This window comes from Lonchura striata, chromosome 22, assembly GCF_050655825.1.
Source record: "Lonchura striata isolate lonStrDom1 chromosome 22, ASM5065582v1, whole genome shotgun sequence".
Taxonomy (NCBI): domain Eukaryota; kingdom Metazoa; phylum Chordata; class Aves; order Passeriformes; family Estrildidae; genus Lonchura; species Lonchura striata.
Window position 1 is genome coordinate 7343226 of NC_140724.1, and position 19870 is coordinate 7363095.

Below are 19870 nucleotides of genomic sequence, written 5' to 3' on the forward strand. Positions count from 1 at the left end.
GCCGGCCCCGCCGCGCCGCGCGTCGCGCTCCTTCTGCGTCACCGCGCGCGCCGCGCCGCCATTGGCCGGAGCCGCACCGCCCCGCGCGCTGATTGGCTGCGAGGGATCAAACCACGCCCCGCAGCGCGTGATACCGGAAGGGGGCGTGAGGGCGGAGAGGGCGAAACGTGGGCGGGGCTTGGCGAGGCCACGCCCCCCGTGGGCGCTGTGGGGCCTGGGGGTGTTTTTGGGGCGCTGTTCGGGGTTTTGGGGCCTGGGGGGTTTTGGGGCCCGGAAGTGTTTTTGGGGCGCGGTTCGGGTTTTTGGGGTCTGGGGGGTTTTGGGGCCTGGGGGGTTTTGGGCCCCTCGGGCCGACGGGGACCCCGCGTTTCGCTGCCGCGCTCCCATTGGTGCGTGCGCTGCGATGCGATTGGCTGTGGAGGGCGAAGCCACGCCCCCAGCGCGTGACGCGGAAGTGGCTCCCACAGGAAGGGGGCGGGGTTTGCGCGTGGCCACGCCCCCCGCGGCCATTTTGGGGCCTGGGGCTTGGGAGGATTTTTGGGGGAATTTTTTGGATCCAGCCCAATTTTTAAGGGATCCATCCCCAGATTTTATAGGATCAACCCCCTTTTTTTCGGATCCAGCCCAGTGTCATGGGATCCAGCCCCATTTTTAGGGACCCAGGGTGGTTTGATGGGATCCAGCCCATTTTCATGGGATCCATCCTGGTTTTTTGGGATCCAGGGTGGTTTTATAGGATCCAGACAATTTTTTGGGATCCAGCCCAAATTTACGGCATCCAGCCCAGTTTTATGGGATCCAGCTCATTTTTCAGGACCCAACCCCTCCCCTCTCCCAACCCCGACCCCCGAGTCTCTCCCCACCTTTTAATTCCCAAAAATCCCGCGGCCGATCCCAAATCCCAAAATTCCCGTGTCCGCCGCCCTCCCTCCTCCCAGACTGGGGTTTTTTTTTTGAGAATTCTCTGGAAAATCCCATTTTTCACAGATTTATTCTTTGCATATCCAGGGAATCCCGAAGTTTTTCCCAGTGGATCCCAAATCCCGGGAATTTCCCCCGGGGCCTTTTCGGGTCAGTTCGGCTCCTCCCGAGCCTTTCCCGGGATTTGTTTTTTTCTGGGATTTTCTTTTTTTTTCTGGGATTTTTCCAGGATTTCCATCCCAGGGGTGCTCTTGCATAGCTGGGGGGAGAAAAAATGGGAAAAAAAGGGAAAAAGAGCAGGAAAATTGGGATAAAAGTGGGAAAATCGGGATAAAAGCATCAGGACCTCCAAGGAGCCGGATCCTGGGATTAAAATTCCCTAAAAATTCAGGAGATTCCAAAAAAAACCCTCCAAGCCGAAGCGTGCCGGGAATGGGAATTTTGGTGGGAATTTCAATCCTTACAGGATTTTTTTTTTCCAATTTTTTTTTCTTTTTTGGCCCCAAAAATTTCTGGTCCTTGGCGGGGGTGGAAAAATCAGAGCAGGGAAAATATTGGGAATTTGGGGATGGCAGTGGAGGGATTTGCATAAAAGCTCCGGGGATTTTCCAGCTGGGCTCATTCCGATTTCCCAGGAGGCCAAAATTCCCAAATTTTGTGGGGTGAGGGATGGGATGATCCCAAAAAAAACCCAAAAAAATTCCCAGAGCCTGGAATAAAGTGCAGAATGTCCATGGGGGGGAAAGGGGGAGCAGGGATGGGAATTCCCGAATTTTTAAATAAGGGGATAAATATTCCTGGGAAAAGGGGGTGAGCCGGGCAGGGGCTGGGCTGGGGACTGGGGATCCCAAAATTCGGGATCCGGTGGGAATTGGGATCCCAAGTTCTCCATTCATGGGGATCCCAAAGTTTTCAATGTGTTGGGAATTAGAGATCCCAAAATTTGGGATCCCAAAGTTCTCATTCCATGGGGACCCCAAAGTTCTCCATCCATTGGGAATTCCAAATCCCAAAGCTCTCAGTCCAGGGGATCCCAAAGTTCTCCATCCATGGGGATCACAGAGTTCTCGATCCGGTGGGAATTGGAGATCCCAAAGTTTTCATTCCACAGGGAATTCCAGATCCCAAAGTTTTCAATCCAGTGGGAATTGGAGATCCCAAAGTTCTCAATCCAGTGGGAACTGGAGATCCCAAAGTTCTCAATCCAGTGGGAATTGGAGATCCCAAAGTTCTCAGTCCAGGGGTCCCAAAGTTCTCGATCCACTGGGAATCTGGGATGCCAGCGTTCTGGATCCATTGGGAATTGATGATCCCAAAGTTCTGGATCCGTTGGGAATTGATGATCCCAAAGTTCTGGATCTGTTGGGAATTGGGGATCCCAAAGTTCTGGATCCGTTGGGAATTGGGGATCCCAAAGTTCTGGATCCACTGGGAATTCCTGATCCCAAAGTTCTCAGTCCAGGTGGATCCCACTCCCCTCATTCCAGGGGAATCCATGGATCCCAATCTCCTCCTTCCAAGGAAAACCCACCTGGAGCAGGAGATCCCAACGGGGTCCGAACCAACCCTGGGATCGAGGCCCTGCAGGAGCTCCTGGGATCCACCAGGAGAAACCCTGTGGGAATTCTGGGACCCACCAGGAGAAATCCTGTGGGAATTCTGGGACCCACCAGGAGAAATCCTGTGGGAATTCTGGGACCCACCAGGAGAAATCCTGTGGGAATTCTGGGATCCACCAGGAGAAATCCTTTCCTGGAAGATCTCCCAAGGATCTGCTCCAATGAGTCCTTCCCTGGAAGAACTTCCTGTGTCCATCCAGACCAACGCTTGGCTGGAAGAGTTCCTGGGATCCACCTGGAGAAATCCTTCCCTGGAAGAACTTCCAGGACCTGTCCAAAGCATCTTTTGTTGAGAAGAGTTCCTGGGATCCACCTGGTCAAAGCCTCTGCTGGAAGATCTCCCAACATGGCCCCGCCCAACCCTGCCACCTCCCCCACCCCCACGGCGATCCGGCCGCTCCGGCCGCTCGATCCGCCGCCATCGCGGTGACCGGGACCGAGTGACCACAGTGGTGGTGACCGGGATCGTGGTGCTGGGATGACAGTGACCAGGATCACGGTCAGTGAGATCGACACGACCAAGGTCAAGGCCACCACGCGTGATGACCACAATGATGGAGACCATGATCGTGATGGCCACAACCACGATGACCACGATTGCCATGACCGGGATCAAGGTGACCACGATCATGATGACCTCAATGATGGGGACCGCGATCACGAAGACCTTGATCACAATGACCACAATCGCGATGACCCAGATCGCTACGACTGTGATTGTGATGGCCGGAATCGAGTGACCAGGATCAAGGTGACCACGATCTCCATGACCTCAATCACGATGACCATGATTGCCATGACCAGGATCAAGGTGACCACGATCTCCATGACCTCAATCACAATGACCACGATTGCGATGACCACGATCTGATGACCTCAGTCATGATGACCATGATTGCGATGACCAGGATCAAGGTGACCAGGATCTCGACGACCTCAATCGCGATGACCACGATTGCGACGACCCACAGTCACGGTGACCGGGATCAAGGTGACCATGATCCCAACGACCACGATCCTGATGACCTCAACCATGATGACCATGGTTGTGATGACCAGGATCAAGGTGACCAGGATCTCGACGACCACGATTGCGACGACCCACAGTCACGGTGACCGGGATCAAGGTGACCATGCTCCCAATGACCATGATCACAATGACCTCAACCATGATGGCCACAATCCTGATGACCTCAATCACAATGACCATGATCCCAATGACCGTGATCGTGATGACCACGATCCCAATGACTGTGATCGTGATGACCATGATCCCAATGACTGTGATTGTGATGACCACGATCCTGATGACCGCGATCCTGATGAGACCGAGTGACTGGAATCGAGGTGACCACGATCCCAACGACCGCGATCCCGATGATCACAATCCTGATGGGATCGAGTGACCGGGATCAAGGTGACCACGATCCCGATGATCACAATCCTGATGGGATCGAGTGACCGGGATCGAGGTGACCACGATCCCAACGACCACGATCCCGATGATCACAATCCTGATGGGATCGAGTGACCGGGATTGAGGTGACCACGATCCCAACGACCACAATCCCGATGACCTCAACCGTGACGACCGGGATCGAGGTGCCCACAACCCCGCTGACCACCATCCCGACGACCTCAACCGTGCCCACCGGGCGCCGTGCGGCGCCGCCGCGTCCGCCCTCAGGGCGTGTAGGCGGGCGGCGGCTGGAACTGCTGGACCACCTCGTAGTCGGGGCCGTAGGGCTCGGCCTCCTCCATCTCGGAGAGCAGCTCCAGCGCCTGCTCCTCCTCCTCGCTGGGGTAGTGGCGCAGCAGGTTGGCCGCCGTGGCCAAGATGGAGGCGCCGCCCGCGCCGGCCACCAGGTAGAAGCTGACGGCGAAGGTGACGAAGACCTGGGAGCCGTGGTACTTCTTGTGCTGCTGCTGCTGCGCCAGGAGCAGCTCCGACGCCCAGTAGCAGAACCCGATCACCGTGGCGCACTGCAGCACTGGGGAAAATGGGGGAAAAGATGGGAAAATGGGGAAAAACCACCAAAAACATTGGTTAGATTGGGGAAAATGGGGAAAAACCACCAAAAACATTGGTTAGATTGGGGAAAAACCATGGCAAAATGGGTTGGTTTGAGGTGGGTTTGGGTTCTCCAGTAGCAGAACCCGATCACCGTGGCGCACTGCAGCACTGGGGAAAAATGGGAAAAAATATCCAAAAAATTGGTTAGATTGGGGAAAATGGGGAAAAACCACCAAAAACATTGGTTAGATTGGGGAAAATGGGGAAAAACCACCAAAAACATTGGTTAGATTGGGGAAAATGGGGAAAAACCACCAAAAACATTGGTTGGATTGGGGAAAATGGGGAAAAACCACCAAAAACATTGGTTGGATTGGGGAAAATGGGGAAAAACCACCAAAAACATTGGTTGGATTGGGGAAAATGGGGAAAAACCACCAAAAACATTGGTTAGATTGGGGAAAATGGGGAAAAACCACCAAAAACATTGGTTGGATTGGGGAAAATGGGGAAAAACCACCAAAAACATTGGTTGGATTGGGGAAAATGGGGAAAAACCACCAAAAACATTGGTTAGATTGGGGAAAAACCATGGAAAAATGGGGAAAATCATGGCAAAATGGGTTGGTTTGGGGTGGGTTTGGGTTCTCCAGGAGCAGAACCCGATCACCGTGGCGCACGGCAGCGCTGGGGAAAAATGGGGGAAAAACAGGAAAAAGCCAGGAAAAAAATGGGTTAGATTGGGGAAAAATGGTTAAAAATGGGGGGAAAATAGGAAAAAATGGGTTAGATTGGGGGGAAAAATGGAAAAATGGGGAAAAATGGGAAAAAATTGGAAAAAAGGGATTTTTGGCTGGACTTCCACCACTTTATAAAAAAAATTTCGGGGGAGATTTTCGGGTGAAATTCTACTGCTATTTTATTTTTTTTAATTTTTTGGGGGGATTTTTTGCACAGAATTCCACCGCTTCTTTTAATTTTGGGGGATTTTTGGGCTAATTCCTTCCACTTTTTTTTTTTAATTTTTGGGGATTTTTTTGACTAATTCCTTCCATTTTTTTTTTTAATTTTTGGGGGATTTTTGGGCTAATTCCTTCCACTTTTTTTTTTAATTTTTGGGGGGATTTTTGGGCTAATTCCTTCCACTTTCTTTTTTTAATTTTTGGGGATTTTTTGGGCTAATTCCTTCCCTTTTTTTTTATTTTAGGGGGATTTTTGGGCTAATTCCTCCCTTTTTTTTTTAAATTTTTGGGGATTTTTTGGGCTGATTCCTTCCCTTTTTTTTTTAATTTTAGGGGGATTTTTGGGCTAATTTCTTCCACTTTTTTTTTTAATTTTTGGGGGATTTTTGGGCTAATTCCTTCCCTTTTTTTTATTTTAGGGGGATTTTTTGGGCTAATTCCTTCCCCTTTTTTTTTAATTTTAGGGGGATTTTTTGGGCTAATTCCTTCCCTTTTTTTTTAATTTTAGGGGGATTTTTTGGGCTAATTCCTTCCTTTTTTTTTTCAATTTTGGGGGGATTTTTGGACTAATTCCTTCCTTTTTTTTTTAATTTTTGGGGAATTTTTGGACTAATTCCTCCCTTTTTTTTTTAAATTTTTGGGGATTTTTTGGACTAATTCCTTCCATTTTTTTTCAATTTTGGGGGGATTTTTGGGTGACTTTTTGGGTTTCGGGAGGGTTTGGGGCCCCACCTGTGAGGATGTGGGCGAAGGCGTAGCGCCGGGTGATTTTCAGGGCCGGGTGTTTGGGCCCGAAGACGTCGAGCAGGAACGCGCCGAGGCTGCAGACGATGCCCAGGAAGCAAAAGGCGGCGATGACGCGGAGCAGCAGCACGGTCTGCGGGTTCATGCAGAAATCTGGGGGAAAAAAGGGGAAAAATGGGGAAAAAATTGATTTTTTTTCATTAAAAAAACCCTCAACATTTAGGGGAAAAAAATCGGATTTTTCGGCAAAAAAATCCAAGTTTCTGCACAAATAAAATCCAGTTTCTTTGCCCCAAAAAATGGGATTTTCCCCGCGCAAGAAAATCAGATTTTCTGCCTGAAAAATCAGATTTTCTGCACAAAAAAAAATATTCTCCACCCAAAAAATTCCCTCAAAAATCAGGTTTCTAATCAAAAAGTTCTCCCCAAAAATTTGATTTTTTTCTGCCCCAAAAAATGGGATTTTTCTGTGCAAAAAATGGGATTTTCTAGCCAAGGGAGCCGGCCCAGCTGGAATTCTGGGTGGAAAATGAGAAATTTTGGGAGATTTTGGAATGGATTATTGGGGGTCAGAAGGACACGGAAGGGTCTGGAAGGGTCAGAAGGTCTCGGAAGGTCCCAGATGGGCACGGAAGGTCCTGGAAGGCTCTGGAAGGGTCAGAAGAACACAGGAAGTTCTGGAAGGGTCAGGAGGACACAGAAGGTTCTGGAAGGGTCAGAAGGACACAGAAGGTTCTGGAAGAACACAGGAGGTCATGGAATGTTCTGGAAGGACACAGGAGGTCATGGAAGGTTCTAGAGGGACACAGGAGGCTCTGGAAGGTCATGGAAGGACACAGAAGGTCATGGAATGTTCTGGAAGGACACAGGAGGTCATGGAAGGTTCTGGAAGGTTCTGGAGGGACACAGGAGGTCATGGAAGGTTCTGGAAGGACACAGGAGGTCATGGAAGGTTCTGGATGGACACAGGAGGCCATGGAAGGCTCTGGAAGGTTCTGGATGGACACAGGAGCTCATGGAAGGTTCTGGAAGGACACAGAAAGTCATGGAAGGTTCTGGATGGACACAGGAGGTCATGGAAGGCTCTGGAGGGACACAGGAGCTCATGGAAGGTTCTGGATGGACACAGGAGGTCATGGAAGGTTCTGGAGGGACACAGGAGGCCATGGAAGGCTCTGGAAGGTTCTGGATGGACACAGGAGATCATGGAAGGCTCTGGAGGGACACAGGAGGTCCTGGAAGGCTCTGGAAGGACACAGAAGGTCATGGAAGGTTCTGGAAGGACACAGGAGGTCATGGAAGGCTCTGGAAGGACACAGAAGGTCATGGAAGGTTCTGGAAGGACACAGGAGGTCATGAAGGTTCTGGAAGGACACAGGAGGTCATGGAAGGCTCTGGGAGGACACAGGAGCTCATGGAAGGTTCTGGAATGTTCTCGATGGACACAGGAGCTCATGGAAGGCTCTGGAATGTTCTGGAAGGCCCCAGGAGCTCATGGAAGGCTCTGGAAGGTTCTGGATGGACACAGGAGCTCCTGGAAGGTTCTGGAAGGACACAGGAGGTCATGGAAGGTTCTGGAAGGACACAGGAGGTCATGGAAGGTTCTGGATGGCTCTGGAAGGACACAGGAGGTCATGGAAGGCTCTGGGAGGACACAGGAGGTCCTGGAAGGTTCTGGAAGGACACAGGAGGTCATGGAAGGTTCTGGAAGGACACAGGAGGTCATGGAAGGTTCTGGATGGCTCTGGAAGGACACAGGAGGTCATGGAAGGCTCTGGAAGGCCCCAGGAGCTCATGGAAGGTTCTGGAAGGCCCCAGGAGCTCATGGAAGGTTCTGGAAGGCCCCAGGAGGCCCGGCAGGTCCCGGCAGCTCACCTCGCAGCAGCTCGGGCTGCACGAAGCCCAGCACGTCGGCCACGCCCAGCTCCTGGCGGGCGCAGGTGCCGCCGTGGAGGCGCAGCCAGGCGGGCTCGGCCAGCGCGGTGCAGAGCGCGGTGACGGCCAGCGCGCCCGGCAGCGCCGACGCCAGGCTGCGCTCCGGCTGCTTGGGCAGCGCCGCCGCGCCGCGCCGCCGCCGCGCGCCCGCCGCGCCCGCCGCGCCCGCGTACATGGCGGCAGCGGCAGCGGGGCTACCGACAGCGGGGCCGGGCCACGGGGACCGGAACCGGGAGGGGAACCGGGGCTACCGACAGCGGGGCTGGGTCACGGGGACTGGGAGCGGAACTGGGAGCAGAACCGGGAGCGGAACCGGGAGCGGAACCGGAACCAGGAGCGGAACCGGGAGGGGAACCGGGAGGGGAACCGGGAGCGGAACCGGGGTTATGGACACCTCGTCTGGGTCACCGGCACTGAGAGCAGAGCTAGGAGCGGGACCGGGAGGGGAACCGAGAGGGGAACCGGGAGCGGGACCACGGTCACCGACACCAGGTCTGGGTCACCGGCACCGGGAGCGGAACCGGGAGGGGAACCGGGAGCGGAACCGGGGTTATGGACACCTCGTCTGGGTCACCGGCACCGAGAGCGGAACCGGTACCGGGATTACAGATACCGGGTCTGGGTCACCGGGAGCCAAACCGGCACCGGGACTGGAACCAGGACTGAAACCAGCACCGGGAGTGGAACCGGGATTACGGACACTGGCTCCACGTCACCGGAACCGGGACCGGCACTGGGACTGGGTAAAGAACACCTGCTCCGGGTCCCGGTACCGGCTCAAGGTCACCTGCTCCGGGTCCCGGTACCGGGGCAGCGCCACCAGCCCTGGGTCACCGGGCCCGGTTCTGGCTCGCCAGCACCTGCTGCAGGCCACCGACACCGCCCCGGGACAGCCGGTACCGGCTCCGGGCCACCGACACCGCCGGTTCACCGGCAACAGCTCCCGATCCCGGCCCGGTACCGATCCCGGCCCGGTACCGATCCCGCTGCCCCGGTACCGATCCCGCTGTCCCGGTACCGATCCCGGCCCGGTACCGATCTCGGCCCGGTACCGATCCCGCTGTCCCGGTACCGATCCCGCTGCCCCGGTACCGATCCCGGCCCGGTACCGATCCCGCTGCCCCGGTACCGATCCCGCCCCGGTACCGATCCCGCTGGCTCCGAACGCGCTGGTCCCGGCCCGGACGCCCCGACAGCGGCCCCGGTGCCGGTGCCGGTGCCGATCCCGGGCCGGCCAGGGGTGGTTCCGGGCCGATCCCGGGACAGGCTGTTCCGGTGCCGGTGCCGGTTCCGATCCCGACCCGCCGGGCCCCGGTGGCGGCTCCGGGCTCTCCTGCCGGCCCCGCCCGGCCGCGCTTCCGCTTCCGCGTCGGTTCACTTCCGGCGCCGCCCGTGTCAGTTCCGCTTCCGGCGCCGCTCGCGTCAGTTCCGCTTCCGGCGCCGCTCGGGGCCGGTGCCGGGCCGGTGGCGCCATGCCCGAGGCGCTGTCGCTGCTGTGCCGGGTCTCGGCGCACCCCGAGTCCCGCTGCTGGGCCCTGGCCTGGAGCCCCAGCGGGGCCCTGCTGGCCACGTGCGGCGGGGACCGGAGCGTGCGGGTCTGGGGACGGGAGGGTGAGCGGGGACCGGGAACGGGAACGGGAATGGGAACCGGGAACCGGGAATGGGAACCGGGAACGGGAATGAGAATGGGACCGGAGCGTGCGGGTGTGGGGACGGGAGGGTGAGCGGGGAACGGGAACGGGACCGGAGCGTGCGGGTCTGGGGACGGGAGGGTGAGACCGGGAACGGGACCGGGAACCGGGAATGGGAATGGGAATGGGAATGGGAACGGGAATGGGAACGGGACCGGAGCGTGCGGGTCTGGGGACGGGAGGGTGAGCGGGGAACGGGAATGGGAATGGGAATGGGAATGGGAACGGGAATGGGAACGGGAATGGGAATGGGAATGGGAATGGGAATGGGGACTGGGAACGGGACCGGAGCGTGCGGGTGTGGGGACGGGAGGGTGAGACCGGGAACCGGGAATGGGAATGGGAATGGGACCGGAGCGTGCGGGTGTGGGGACGGGAGGGTGAGCGGGGACCGGGAACGGGACCGGGAATGGGAATGGGAACGGGAATGGGAACGGGACCGGAGCGTGCGGGTCTGGGGACGGGAGGGTGAGCGGGGACCGGGAACGGGAACCGGGAATGGGAATGGGAACGGGAACGGGAATGGGAACGGGAATGGGAATGGGAACGGGAATGGGAACGGGAATGGGAACGGGAATGGGAATGGGAACGGGAATGGGAACGGGAATGGGAACGGGAATGGGAACGGGACCGGAGCGTGCGGGTGTGGGGACGGGAGGGTGAGCGGGGAACGGGACCGGGAACCGGGAATGGGAATGGGAACGGGAATGGGAACGGGAATGGGAACGGGAACGGGAATGGGAATGGGAACGGGAATGGGAACGGGACCGGAGCGTGCGGGTCTGGGGACGGGAGGGTGAGCGGGGACCGGGAACGGGAATGGGAATGGGAACGGGAATGGGAATGGGAACCGGGAACGGGAATGAGAATGAGAATGGGACCGGAGCGTGCGGGTCTGGGGATGGGAGGGTGAGACCGGGAACCGGGAATGGGAACGGGAATGGGAACGGGACCGGGAATGGGACCGGAGCGTGCGGGTGTGGGGACGGGAGGGTGAGCGGGGACCGGGAATGGGAACGGGAACGGGAATGGGAACGGGAATGGGAACGGGAATGGGAACCGGAGCGTGCGGGTGTGGGGACGGGAGGGTGAGCGGGGACCGGGAATGGGAACGGGAATGGGAACCGGGAACGGGAACGGGACCAGAGTGTGAGGGTGTGGGGCTGGGAGGGTGAGAGGAACCGGGAACCGGGAATGGGAACCGGGAGCGGGAACGGATGTGGGGCTGTCCCGTGTACCCTTGGTCCCCGGGGCCAGGCTCGGGCTGGGCGTGCTGGGGCCGGGATGGACACGGGGACAGCGCTGTCCTGCTGTGTCCCCTCAGTGTCCCCACTGTCCCCAATGTCCCCTCAGTGTCCCCAATGTCCCCAATGTCCCCTCAGTGTCCCCAATGTCCCTCCAGTGTCCCCCCACTGTCCCCAGTGTCCCCTCACTGTCCCCACTGTCCCCTCACTGTCCCCAGGCTCGGGCTGGGCGTGCCGCGCCGTGCTGGCCGACGGGCACCAGCGCACGGTGCGCAGGGTGGCGTGGTCGCCGTGCGGGCACTTCCTGGCCTCGGCCAGCTTCGATGGCACCACCTGCGTGTGGCGGCGCCAGGAGCACGGCTTCGAGGTGCCCGGGCACCCCCGTCACCCGTGTGTCACCCGTGTCACTCGTGTGTCACCTCAGTGTCACCTCAGTGTCACCCGTGTGTCACCTCAGTGTCACCTCAGTGTCACCTGTGTGTCGCCTGAGTCACCTGTGTGTCACCCGTGTTATCTGTGTCCCACCTATGTCACCCCCGTGTCACCTGTGTCCCACCCGTGCCACCCCCTCAGTGTCACCTGTGTCATCCCCCAAATCCCCCCCTTAGACCCCTTCCCATCCCCCCAAATTCTCCCCAAATCCCCCAAACCCTTTCCCACCCCCCAGACCCTCCAAATCCCCCGATTCCCCCTGAATCCCCTCAAATCCCCCCAAATTCAGCCCAAATCCCCTGAAATCCCCCCAGTCCCCCCCAATTTCCTCCAAATTCTCTGCAAATCCCCCCCATGTCCCCCAAATCCCCCCCATGTCCCCCAAATCCCCCCATATCCCCCAAATCCCCCTATGTCCCCCAAATCCCCCCATGTCCCCCAAATCCCCCCATATCCCCGAAATCCCCCCTAATTGCCCCCAAATCTCCCCATATCCTCCAAATCCCCCCAAATTCAGCCCAAATCCCCCCAAATCCCCTTGAATCCCCCCGAATCCCCCCGAATCCCCCCGTGCCCCCCGTGCCATCGTGCCCCCCGCAGGTGGTGGCCACGCTGGAGGGGCACGAGAACGAGGTGAAGTCGGTGGCCTGGGCACCCTCGGGGGCACTGCTGGCCACCTGCAGCCGTGACAAGAGCGTCTGGGTCTGGGAGGGTGAGTGACCGCTGACCAGAGTGACCACTGACCAGAGTGACCACTGACCAGAGTGACCACTGACCACACTGACCACTGACCCCCCTGGGCACCCTCGGGGGCACTGCTGGCCACCTGCAGCCGTGACAAGAGCGTCTGGGTCTGGGAGGGTGAGTGACCGCTGACCAGAGTGACCACTGACCACTGACCACACTGACCACTGACCAGAGTGACCAGAGTGACCACTGACCACACTGACCACTGACCACACTGACCACACTGACCAGAGTGACCACTGACCAGAGTGACCACTGACCACACTGACCACTGACCACACTGACCACTGACCGGAGTGACCACTGACCAGAGTGACCACTGACCACACTGACCAGAGTGACCACTGACCAGAGTGACCACTGACCAGAGTGACCACTGACCAGAGTGACCACTGACCACTGACCAGAGTGACCACTGACCAGAGTGACCACTGACCACACTGACCACTGACTGGAGTGACCACTGACCAGAGTGACCCCTGACCCCGCTGACCCCGCTGACCCCGCTGACCGCTGTCCCTGTCCGCAGTGGACGAGGAGGAGCAGGAGTTCGAGTGCGTCAGCGTGCTCAGCGCCCACAGCCAGGACGTCAAACACGTGGTGTGGCACCCCAGCCAGGAGGTGGGGACACCTGGGGACATGGGGACACACCTGGGGACACCTGGGGACATGGGGACACACCTGGGGACATGGGGACACACCTGGGGACAGCTGGAGGACACAGAGACACACCTGGGGACATGGGGACACACCTGGGGGACATGGGGACACACCTGGGGACACCTGGGGACATGGGGACACACCTGGGGACATGGGGACACACCTGGGGACAGCTGGAGGACACAGAGACACACCTGGGGACATGGGGACACACCTGGGGGACATGGGGACACACCTGGGGACAGCTGGGGGGACATGGGGACATACCTGGGGACATGGGGACACACCTGGGGACATGGGGACACATCTGGGACACCTGGGGACATGGGGACACACCTGGGGACAGCTGGAGGACACAGAGACACACCTGGGTCAGCTGTGGGGACATGGGGACACACCTGGGGACAGCTGCGGGGACATGGGGACACACCTGGGGACATGGGGACACACCTGGGGACACCTGGGGACACCTGGGGGACATGGGGACACATGTGGGGGGACATGGGGACACACCTGGGGACATGGGAACACACCTGGGGGGACATGGGGACACCTGGAGGACACAGAGACACACCTGGGTGAGCTGGGGGGACATGGCGACCCCTGGGACAGCTGGGGGGACATGGGGACACACCTGGGGACATGGGGACACACCTGGGGGGACATGGGGACCCCTGGGACAGCTGGGGGGACACGGGGACACACCTGGGGACATGGGGACACACCTGGGGACACCTGTGGGGACACGGGGACACACCTGGGGACATGGGAACACACCTGGGGGGACATGGGGACCCCTGGGACAGCTGGGGGGACACGGAGACAGCCCTGAGGACACCTGTGGGGACACGGGGACGCACCTGGGCCACGCTGTCCCCAACGTCCCCGACGCGTCCCCAGCTGCTGGCCAGCGCCAGCTACGACGACACGGTGCGGCTGTACCGCGAGGACGAGGACGACTGGGTGTGCTGTGCCACCCTGGAGGGGCACACGTCCACCGTGTGGGCCGTGGCCTGGGAGCGCTCCGGCCAGCGCCTCGTGTCCTGCAGCGACGACCGCACCCTGCGCGTGTGGCAGCGCGCCCCGGGCCACGGTGAGGGACATTGGGGACATTGGGGACATGGGGACATCATGGGGACATTGGGGGCATTGGGGACGTCATTGGGACATTGGGGACATGGGGACAGGGATCCGTGTCCTGCAGCGACGACCGCACCCTGCGCGTGTGGCAGCGCGCCCCGGGCCACGGTGAGGGACATTGGGGACATTGGGGACATGGGGACATCATGGGGACATGGGGACATCATGGGGACATTGGGGACATGGGGACAGGGCCAGCGCCTCGTGTCCTGCAGCGACGACCGCACCCTGCGCGTGTGGCAGCGCGCCCCGGGCCACGGTGAGGGCACGGGGACATGGGGACATCATTGGGGACATGGGGACATCATGGGGACATTGGGGACATCATGGGACATGGGGACATGGGGACAGGGATCCGTGTCCTGCAGTGACGACTGCACCCTGCGCGTGTGGCAGCGCGCCCCGGGGCATGGTGAGGGACATTGGGGACATGGGGACATTGGGGACATTGGGGACATGGGGACATCATGGGACATGGGGACATCATGGGGACATGGGGACATCATGGGACATGGGGACATCATGGGGACATTGGGGACATGGGGACATTGGGGACATCATGGGACATGGGGACATTGGGGACATGGGGACATCATGGGACATTGGGGACATGGGGACACTGGGGACATTGGGGACACCATGGGGACATCATGGGACATTGGGGACATCATGGGACATGGGGACGTCATTGGGACATTGGGGACATGGGGACAGGGATCCGTGTCCTGCAGCGACAACCGCACCCTGCGCGTGTGGCAGCGCGCCCCGGGCCACGGTGAGGGACATTGGGGACATGGGGACATTGGGGACATCATGGGGACATGGGGACATCATTGGGACGTTGGGGACATGGGGACATCATGGGGACATGGGGACTTGGGGACAGTGGGCACAGGGATCCGTGTCCTGCAGTGATGACTGCATCATGTGGGTGTGGACAGCCCAGTGTCCCCAGTGATGTCCCCATGTCCCCAGTGATGTCCCCAATGTCCCCAAGGCTGTCCCCATGTCCCCAATGCTGTCCCCATGTCCCCAGTGATGTCCCCAATGTCCCCAATGCTGTCCCCAGTGTCCCCAGTGATGTCCCCAATGATGTCCCCATGTCCCCAGTGATGTCCCCATGTCCCCAATGCTGTCCCCATGTCCCCAATGTCCCCAATGCTGTCCCCATGTTCCCAGTGATGTCCCCATGTCCCCAGTGATGTCCCCAATGCTGTCCCCATGTCCCCAGTGATGTCCCCATGTCCCCAATGCTGTCCCCATGTCCCCAGGCTCGGAGCACAGCTGGCAGTGTGTCTGCACCCTGTCCGGGTACCATGGGCGCAGCATCTACGACGTGGCCTGGTGAGCACCGGGGACACCTGGGGACACTGGGGACACCTGGGGACACCGGGGACACTTCCCTGGGGACACCGGGGACACCTGGGGACATTGGGGACACTGGGGACACCTGGGGACATTGGGGACACCTGGGGACATTGGGGACACCGGGGACACATGGGGACACTGGGGACACCTGGGGACATTGGGGACACCGGGGACACCTGGGGACACCTGGGGACACCTGGGGACATTGGGGACACTGGGGACATTGGGGACACCTGGGGACATTGGGGACACTGGGGACACCTGGGGACATTGGGGACACCTGGGGACATTGGGGACACCGGGGACACATGGGGACACTGGGGACACCTGGGGACATTGGGGACACCGGGGACACCTAGGGACACCTGGGGACACCTGGGGACATTGGGGACACTGGGGACATTGGGGACACCTGGGGACACTGGGGACACCTGGGGACACCGGGGACACCTGGGGACATTGGGGACACTGGGGACACTTCCCTGGGGACACCAGGGACACCTCCCTGGGGCCCTGTCCCCTCCCTGTCACCCCTGTGACTCTCCAGGTGCCACCACTCTGCTGGCCCCTCCAAGTGCCACCTTCCCACCTTGTCCTCTCCCTTGTGCCCCGCACGTGCCACCCGTCCCCTCCTTGTCCCCTGTCCCTCCCAGGTGCCACCTGTCCCCTCCTTGACCTCAGGTGCCATCTGTCCCCTGACCCTCACTCCTGCCAGGTGCCACCTGTCCCTGTCCCCTTGTGTCCCCTGTCCCCACAGGTGCCACCCGTCCCTGTGCAGGTGCCACCCGTGCCTGTCCCCTCCCAGGTGCCAGCTGTCCCCTCCATGACCTCAGGTGCCACCCGTCCCCTCCCTGTCCCCTGTCCCCGCAGGTGCCACCTGACGGGCGCGGTGGCCACGGCGTGCGGTGACGACGCCGTGCGGGTGTTCGAGGAGGTGGCCCCGGCGGCGCCGGGCTCCCCGGTCACCTTCGGCCTGGCGGCGCAGGTGGCGCGGGCGCACGCGCAGGACGCCAACGGCGTGGCCTGGCACCCGCGGGAGCCGGGGCTGCTGGCGTCCTGCGGCGACGACGGCGCCGTCGCCTTCTGGCGCTACCAGCGCCCCGAGGGCCTCTGAGGGACCTCCCCAGGACCTCCAGAACCTCCCCAGGACCTCCAGGAACTTCCTGTGGGCTCCAGAATCACTCAACGTTCTCCAGAACCTCCCCGTGGCCTCCAGAAACTTCCTGGGAGCTCCAGGAACCTCCTGTGGGCTCCAGGAACTTCCTGTGGGCTCCAGAATCACTCAACGTTCTCCAGAACCTCCCCATGGCCTCCAGAAACTTCCTGGGAGCTCCAGGAACCTCCTGTGGGCTCCAGGAACTTCCTGTGGGCTCCAGAATCACTCAACGTTCTCCAGAACCTCCCCGTGGCCTCCATAAACTTCCTGGGAGCTCCAGGAACCTCCTGTGGGCTCCAGAATCACGCAACGTTCTCCAGAACCTCCCCATGGCCTCCAGAACCTCCCCAGGACCTCCAGGAACTTCCTGTGGGCTCCAGAATCACTCAACGTTCTGCAGAACCTCCCCATGGCCTCCAGAACCTCCCCAGGACCTCCAGGAACTTCCTGTGGGCTCCAGAATCACTCAACGTTCTCCAGAACCTCCCCGTGGCCTCCAGAAACTTCCTGGGAGCTCCAGGAACCTCCTGTGGGCTCCAGGAACTTCCTGTGGGCTCCAGAATCACTCAACGTTCTCCAGAACCTCCCCATGGCCTCCAGAAACTTCCTGGGAGCTCCAGGAACCTCCTGTGGGCTCCAGGAACTTCCTGTGGGCTCCAGAATCACGCAACGTTCTCCAGAACCTCCCCATGGCCTCCAGAACCTCTGGTGGACTCCAGGAACTTCCTGTGGGCTCCAGAATCACTCAACGTTCTCCAGAACCTCCCCGTGGCCTCCAGAACCTCCCCAGGACCTCCAGGAACTTCCTGTGGGCTCCAGAATCACTCAACGTTCTCCAGAACCTCCCCGTGGCCTCCAGAAACTTCCTGGGAGCTCCAGGAACCTCCTGTGGGCTCCAGAATCACTCAGCGTTCTCCAGAACCTCCCCTTGGCCTCCAGCGCACCTCGGGGACTTGCAGGAACCTCCTGTGGCCTCCAGGATCACCCAATGGCCTCCAGAACCTCCCCATGGTCTCCAGGAACCTCCTGTGGACTCCAGAATCACTCAGCTTTCTCCAGAACTTCCCCATGGCCTCCAGAATCACCCAATGTTCTCCAGAACCTCCTGTGGCCTCCAGGAACCTCCCAAGTTCTCCAGGACCTCTTCTAGAACCTTCCAAAGTTCTCCAGAACCTTCCCAACTCCCCAGGCCCTCCCCAGATGTTCTCCAGACCCTCTCCAGATGTTCTCCAGATGTTCTCCAGGCCCTCTCCAGATGTTCTCCAGATGTTCTCCAGGCCCTCCCGCGCTCTCGGGACGTTCCCGTGCCCGGCCCCACCCCGGGGGGGTTTTGGGTCTGGGTTTGGGGTCCCCCAGCCAATAAACGCCAAAGGAGCCCCGAGATCGGGATCCGTCGGGATTTGGGATCCATCGGGAATTTGGATCAATCAGGATTTGGGATTGGGGAATTTGGGATCAATCAGAATATGGGATCCATCAGAATTTGGGATCAGAATTTGGAATCGGGATTTGGGATCCATCGGAATTTGGATCAATCAGGATTTGGGGTCAATCAGGGATTTGGGATTGGGAAATTTGGGATCATTTGGGGATTTGGGATCATTTGGGATTTGGGGTCAGTCGGGGGGTTGGGATTGATCGGGAATTCGGGATCGATTGGGGATTTGGGATCCGTTGGGGATTTGGGATCCATTGGGATTTGGGATCCAAGAATTTTGGGTTTCAGGGATTTGGGATCCGGGAGTTTGGGGTCCGGGAATTTGGAATCCGGGAATTTGGGATCCAAGAATTTTGAGTTTCAGGGATTTGGGATCCAGGAGTTTGGGGTCTGGGAATTTGGGATCCCAGAATTTGGGATCCAGGTGGAAGTTTGGGATTTTTGCGGGGCTTTTTTGGGATTTTGGGTGAGCGACTCCTCACCCTCGGGAATTTGGGAAAGGCTGGAATTCCCAGGTTCAGAAACCCCCAATTTCTCTCTTCCCAAAATTCTCCAAAATCCCGGAATTCTGAACCTTTATTACACAACCACAGCGGGGGAATCCCAAAATTCCCCCAGATTTCCCCAAATCTCCCCCCCAGAATTCCCAAATTTGCCCCAAAATTCTGCCCAAAATTCTTGTGGGAATGGGACTTTTGGGATTGGGATTTTTGGAATTTTTTGGGGATTTGGGGATGTTTTGGGTTTGGGAATTTGGGATTTTTGGGGGGATTTGTTGGGATGGAGATTTTTTTGGGAATGGGGATTTTGAGAGTTTTGGGGATTTTTTGGGAGACTTTTGGGAATAGGAATTTAGGAGAAATTTGGGGATTTTTTAGGGGGGGATTTTTGGGAATGGGATTTTTTTGGAGAATTTGGGATTTTTTTGGGGGGGATTTTTGGGAATGGGATTTTTTTGGGAATTTGGGGAATTTTGGGGGGATTTTTGGGAATTCTGGGATTTTTTTGGGAATTCTGGGATTTGTGGGATTTCCCTGAGTTGTTCCCAATCCCGGGGGGGGCTCAGAGCAGAACTCCCCCAAAAAAAATCCTCGTACCGGGGAGTGGGAGGGGACATTGGGGACATCATGGGGACATTGGGGACACTGGGGACACTGGGGACATCATGGGGACATTGGGGACATCATGGGGACATTGGGGACATCATGGGGACATTGGGGACACTGGGAACATTGGGGACACTGGGGACAGCTTTGGGGACATTGGGGACATCATGGGGACATCATGGGGACATCATTGGGGACATCACTGGGGACATTGGGGACAGCTTTGGGGACATCACTGGGGACTTTGTGGGGGGACACTGGGATTGTCCCTGACCCTGAGGTGGCACTTTGGGGTGTCCCAAGGTCCCCATGGGGTGACACAGGCGGTCCTGGTGGCACTTGGGGACAGTGAGACGGGTGGCCCTGCGCTCCGAGATGTGACACTGGGGACAGTCACAGGTGACATTGGGGACACTGGGGACACTGGGGACAGTCACAGGTGGCACTGGGGACACTGGGGACACTGGGGACAGTCACAGGTGGCACTGGGGACACTGGGGACAGTCACAGGTGGCACTGGGGACACTGGGGACACTGGGGACAGTCACAGCTGGTCCTGGTGGCGCTTGGGGACAGTGACACGGGTGGCCCTGCGCTCCGAGATGTGGCGCCGCACGCGGCCCGGCGGCGGCTCCGGGGCCAGCGAGGGGCTCGAGTGGCACTTGGTGAGCGGCGCGGGCGCGGGGGGACACC

The 19870-nt window shown here is 58.8% G+C and overlaps 3 protein-coding genes across 10 annotated transcripts; 2 read left to right on the forward strand and 1 right to left on the reverse strand.

The window, feature by feature from the left end:
- Positions 1–972: 972 nt before the first annotated feature.
- On the reverse strand, positions 973–8387 carry TMEM127 (transmembrane protein 127). Of its 6 annotated transcripts, XR_014949880.1 has the most exons (4): positions 8092–8387; positions 7243–7731; positions 7103–7212; positions 6404–7012 (listed from the first exon to the last, which is right to left on the reverse strand). XR_014949880.1 is itself a non-coding variant. In XM_085559363.1 (3 exons), the coding sequence occupies exons 1-3, from the start codon at positions 8368–8370 to the stop codon at positions 4224–4226; spliced, it is 708 nt and encodes a 235-aa protein (XP_085415489.1). In that variant the 5' UTR covers positions 8371–8387; the 3' UTR covers positions 973–4223. The 6 variants fall into 6 exon arrangements, 4 of the variants coding, with proteins under 4 accessions (XP_085415489.1, XP_085415488.1, XP_085415486.1 ...); XM_085559363.1 differs by lacking the exons at positions 7103–7212; positions 7243–7731 and adding an exon at positions 973–4531 and having other exon boundaries at positions 6249–6413; positions 8136–8387; XR_014949878.1 differs by having other exon boundaries at positions 7103–7731.
- Positions 8388–9600: 1213 nt separating this feature from the next.
- CIAO1 (cytosolic iron-sulfur assembly component 1) lies at positions 9601–18014 on the forward strand. Of its 2 annotated transcripts, none has more exons than XM_085559358.1 (7): positions 9601–9806; positions 11349–11497; positions 12163–12274; positions 12839–12930; positions 13870–14062; positions 15381–15453; positions 16348–18014. In XM_085559358.1, exons 1-7 carry the CDS (start codon positions 9668–9670, stop codon positions 16589–16591), a joined length of 1002 nt encoding a protein of 333 aa, XP_085415484.1. In that variant the 5' UTR covers positions 9601–9667; the 3' UTR covers positions 16592–18014. The 2 variants fall into 2 exon arrangements, with proteins under 2 accessions (XP_085415484.1, XP_085415485.1); XM_085559359.1 differs by lacking the exon at positions 16348–18014 and adding an exon at positions 16235–16337 and having other exon boundaries at positions 9602–9806.
- LOC146765650 (uncharacterized) lies at positions 16600–19602 on the forward strand. Of its 2 annotated transcripts, none has more exons than XM_085559356.1 (2): positions 16600–17877; positions 17911–19602. In XM_085559356.1, the coding sequence occupies exons 1-2, from the start codon at positions 16783–16785 to the stop codon at positions 18880–18882; spliced, it is 2067 nt and encodes a 688-aa protein (XP_085415482.1). In that variant the 5' UTR covers positions 16600–16782; the 3' UTR covers positions 18883–19602. The 2 variants fall into 2 exon arrangements, with proteins under 2 accessions (XP_085415482.1, XP_085415483.1); XM_085559357.1 differs by having other exon boundaries at positions 16601–16927; positions 16988–19602.
- Positions 19603–19870: the final 268 nt, after the last annotated feature.

Bases quoted from the DNA above. Each gene is read 5' to 3' on its own strand.
- TMEM127 (XM_085559360.1), bottom strand. From the start codon at position 8,370: ATGTACGCGGGCGCGGCGGGCGCGGCGGGCGCGCGGCGGCGGCGCGGC. The intron at 7,732-8,091 runs CTTCCATGAGCT...GCCTTCCAGAAC, and splicing joins CTCCTGGGGCCTTCCAGAAC to ATTCCAGAGCCTTCCATGAG. The intron at 7,153-7,212 runs CTTCCATGACCT...TCCCTCCAGAAC, and splicing joins CTCCTGTGTCCATCCAGAAC to CTTCCAGAACCTTCCATGAC.
- CIAO1 (XM_085559358.1), top strand. From the start codon at position 9,668: ATGCCCGAGGCGCTGTCGCTGCTGTGCCGGGTCTCGGCGCACCCCGAG. The intron at 12,931-13,869 runs GTGGGGACACCT...ACGCGTCCCCAG, and splicing joins TGTGGCACCCCAGCCAGGAG to CTGCTGGCCAGCGCCAGCTA. The intron at 15,454-16,347 runs GTGAGCACCGGG...CTGTCCCCGCAG, and splicing joins AGCATCTACGACGTGGCCTG to GTGCCACCTGACGGGCGCGG.
- LOC146765650 (XM_085559356.1), top strand. From the start codon at position 16,783: ATGGCCTCCAGAAACTTCCTGGGAGCTCCAGGAACCTCCTGTGGGCTC. The intron at 17,878-17,910 runs GCCCTCTCCAGA...GATGTTCTCCAG, and splicing joins GTTCTCCAGATGTTCTCCAG to GCCCTCCCGCGCTCTCGGGA.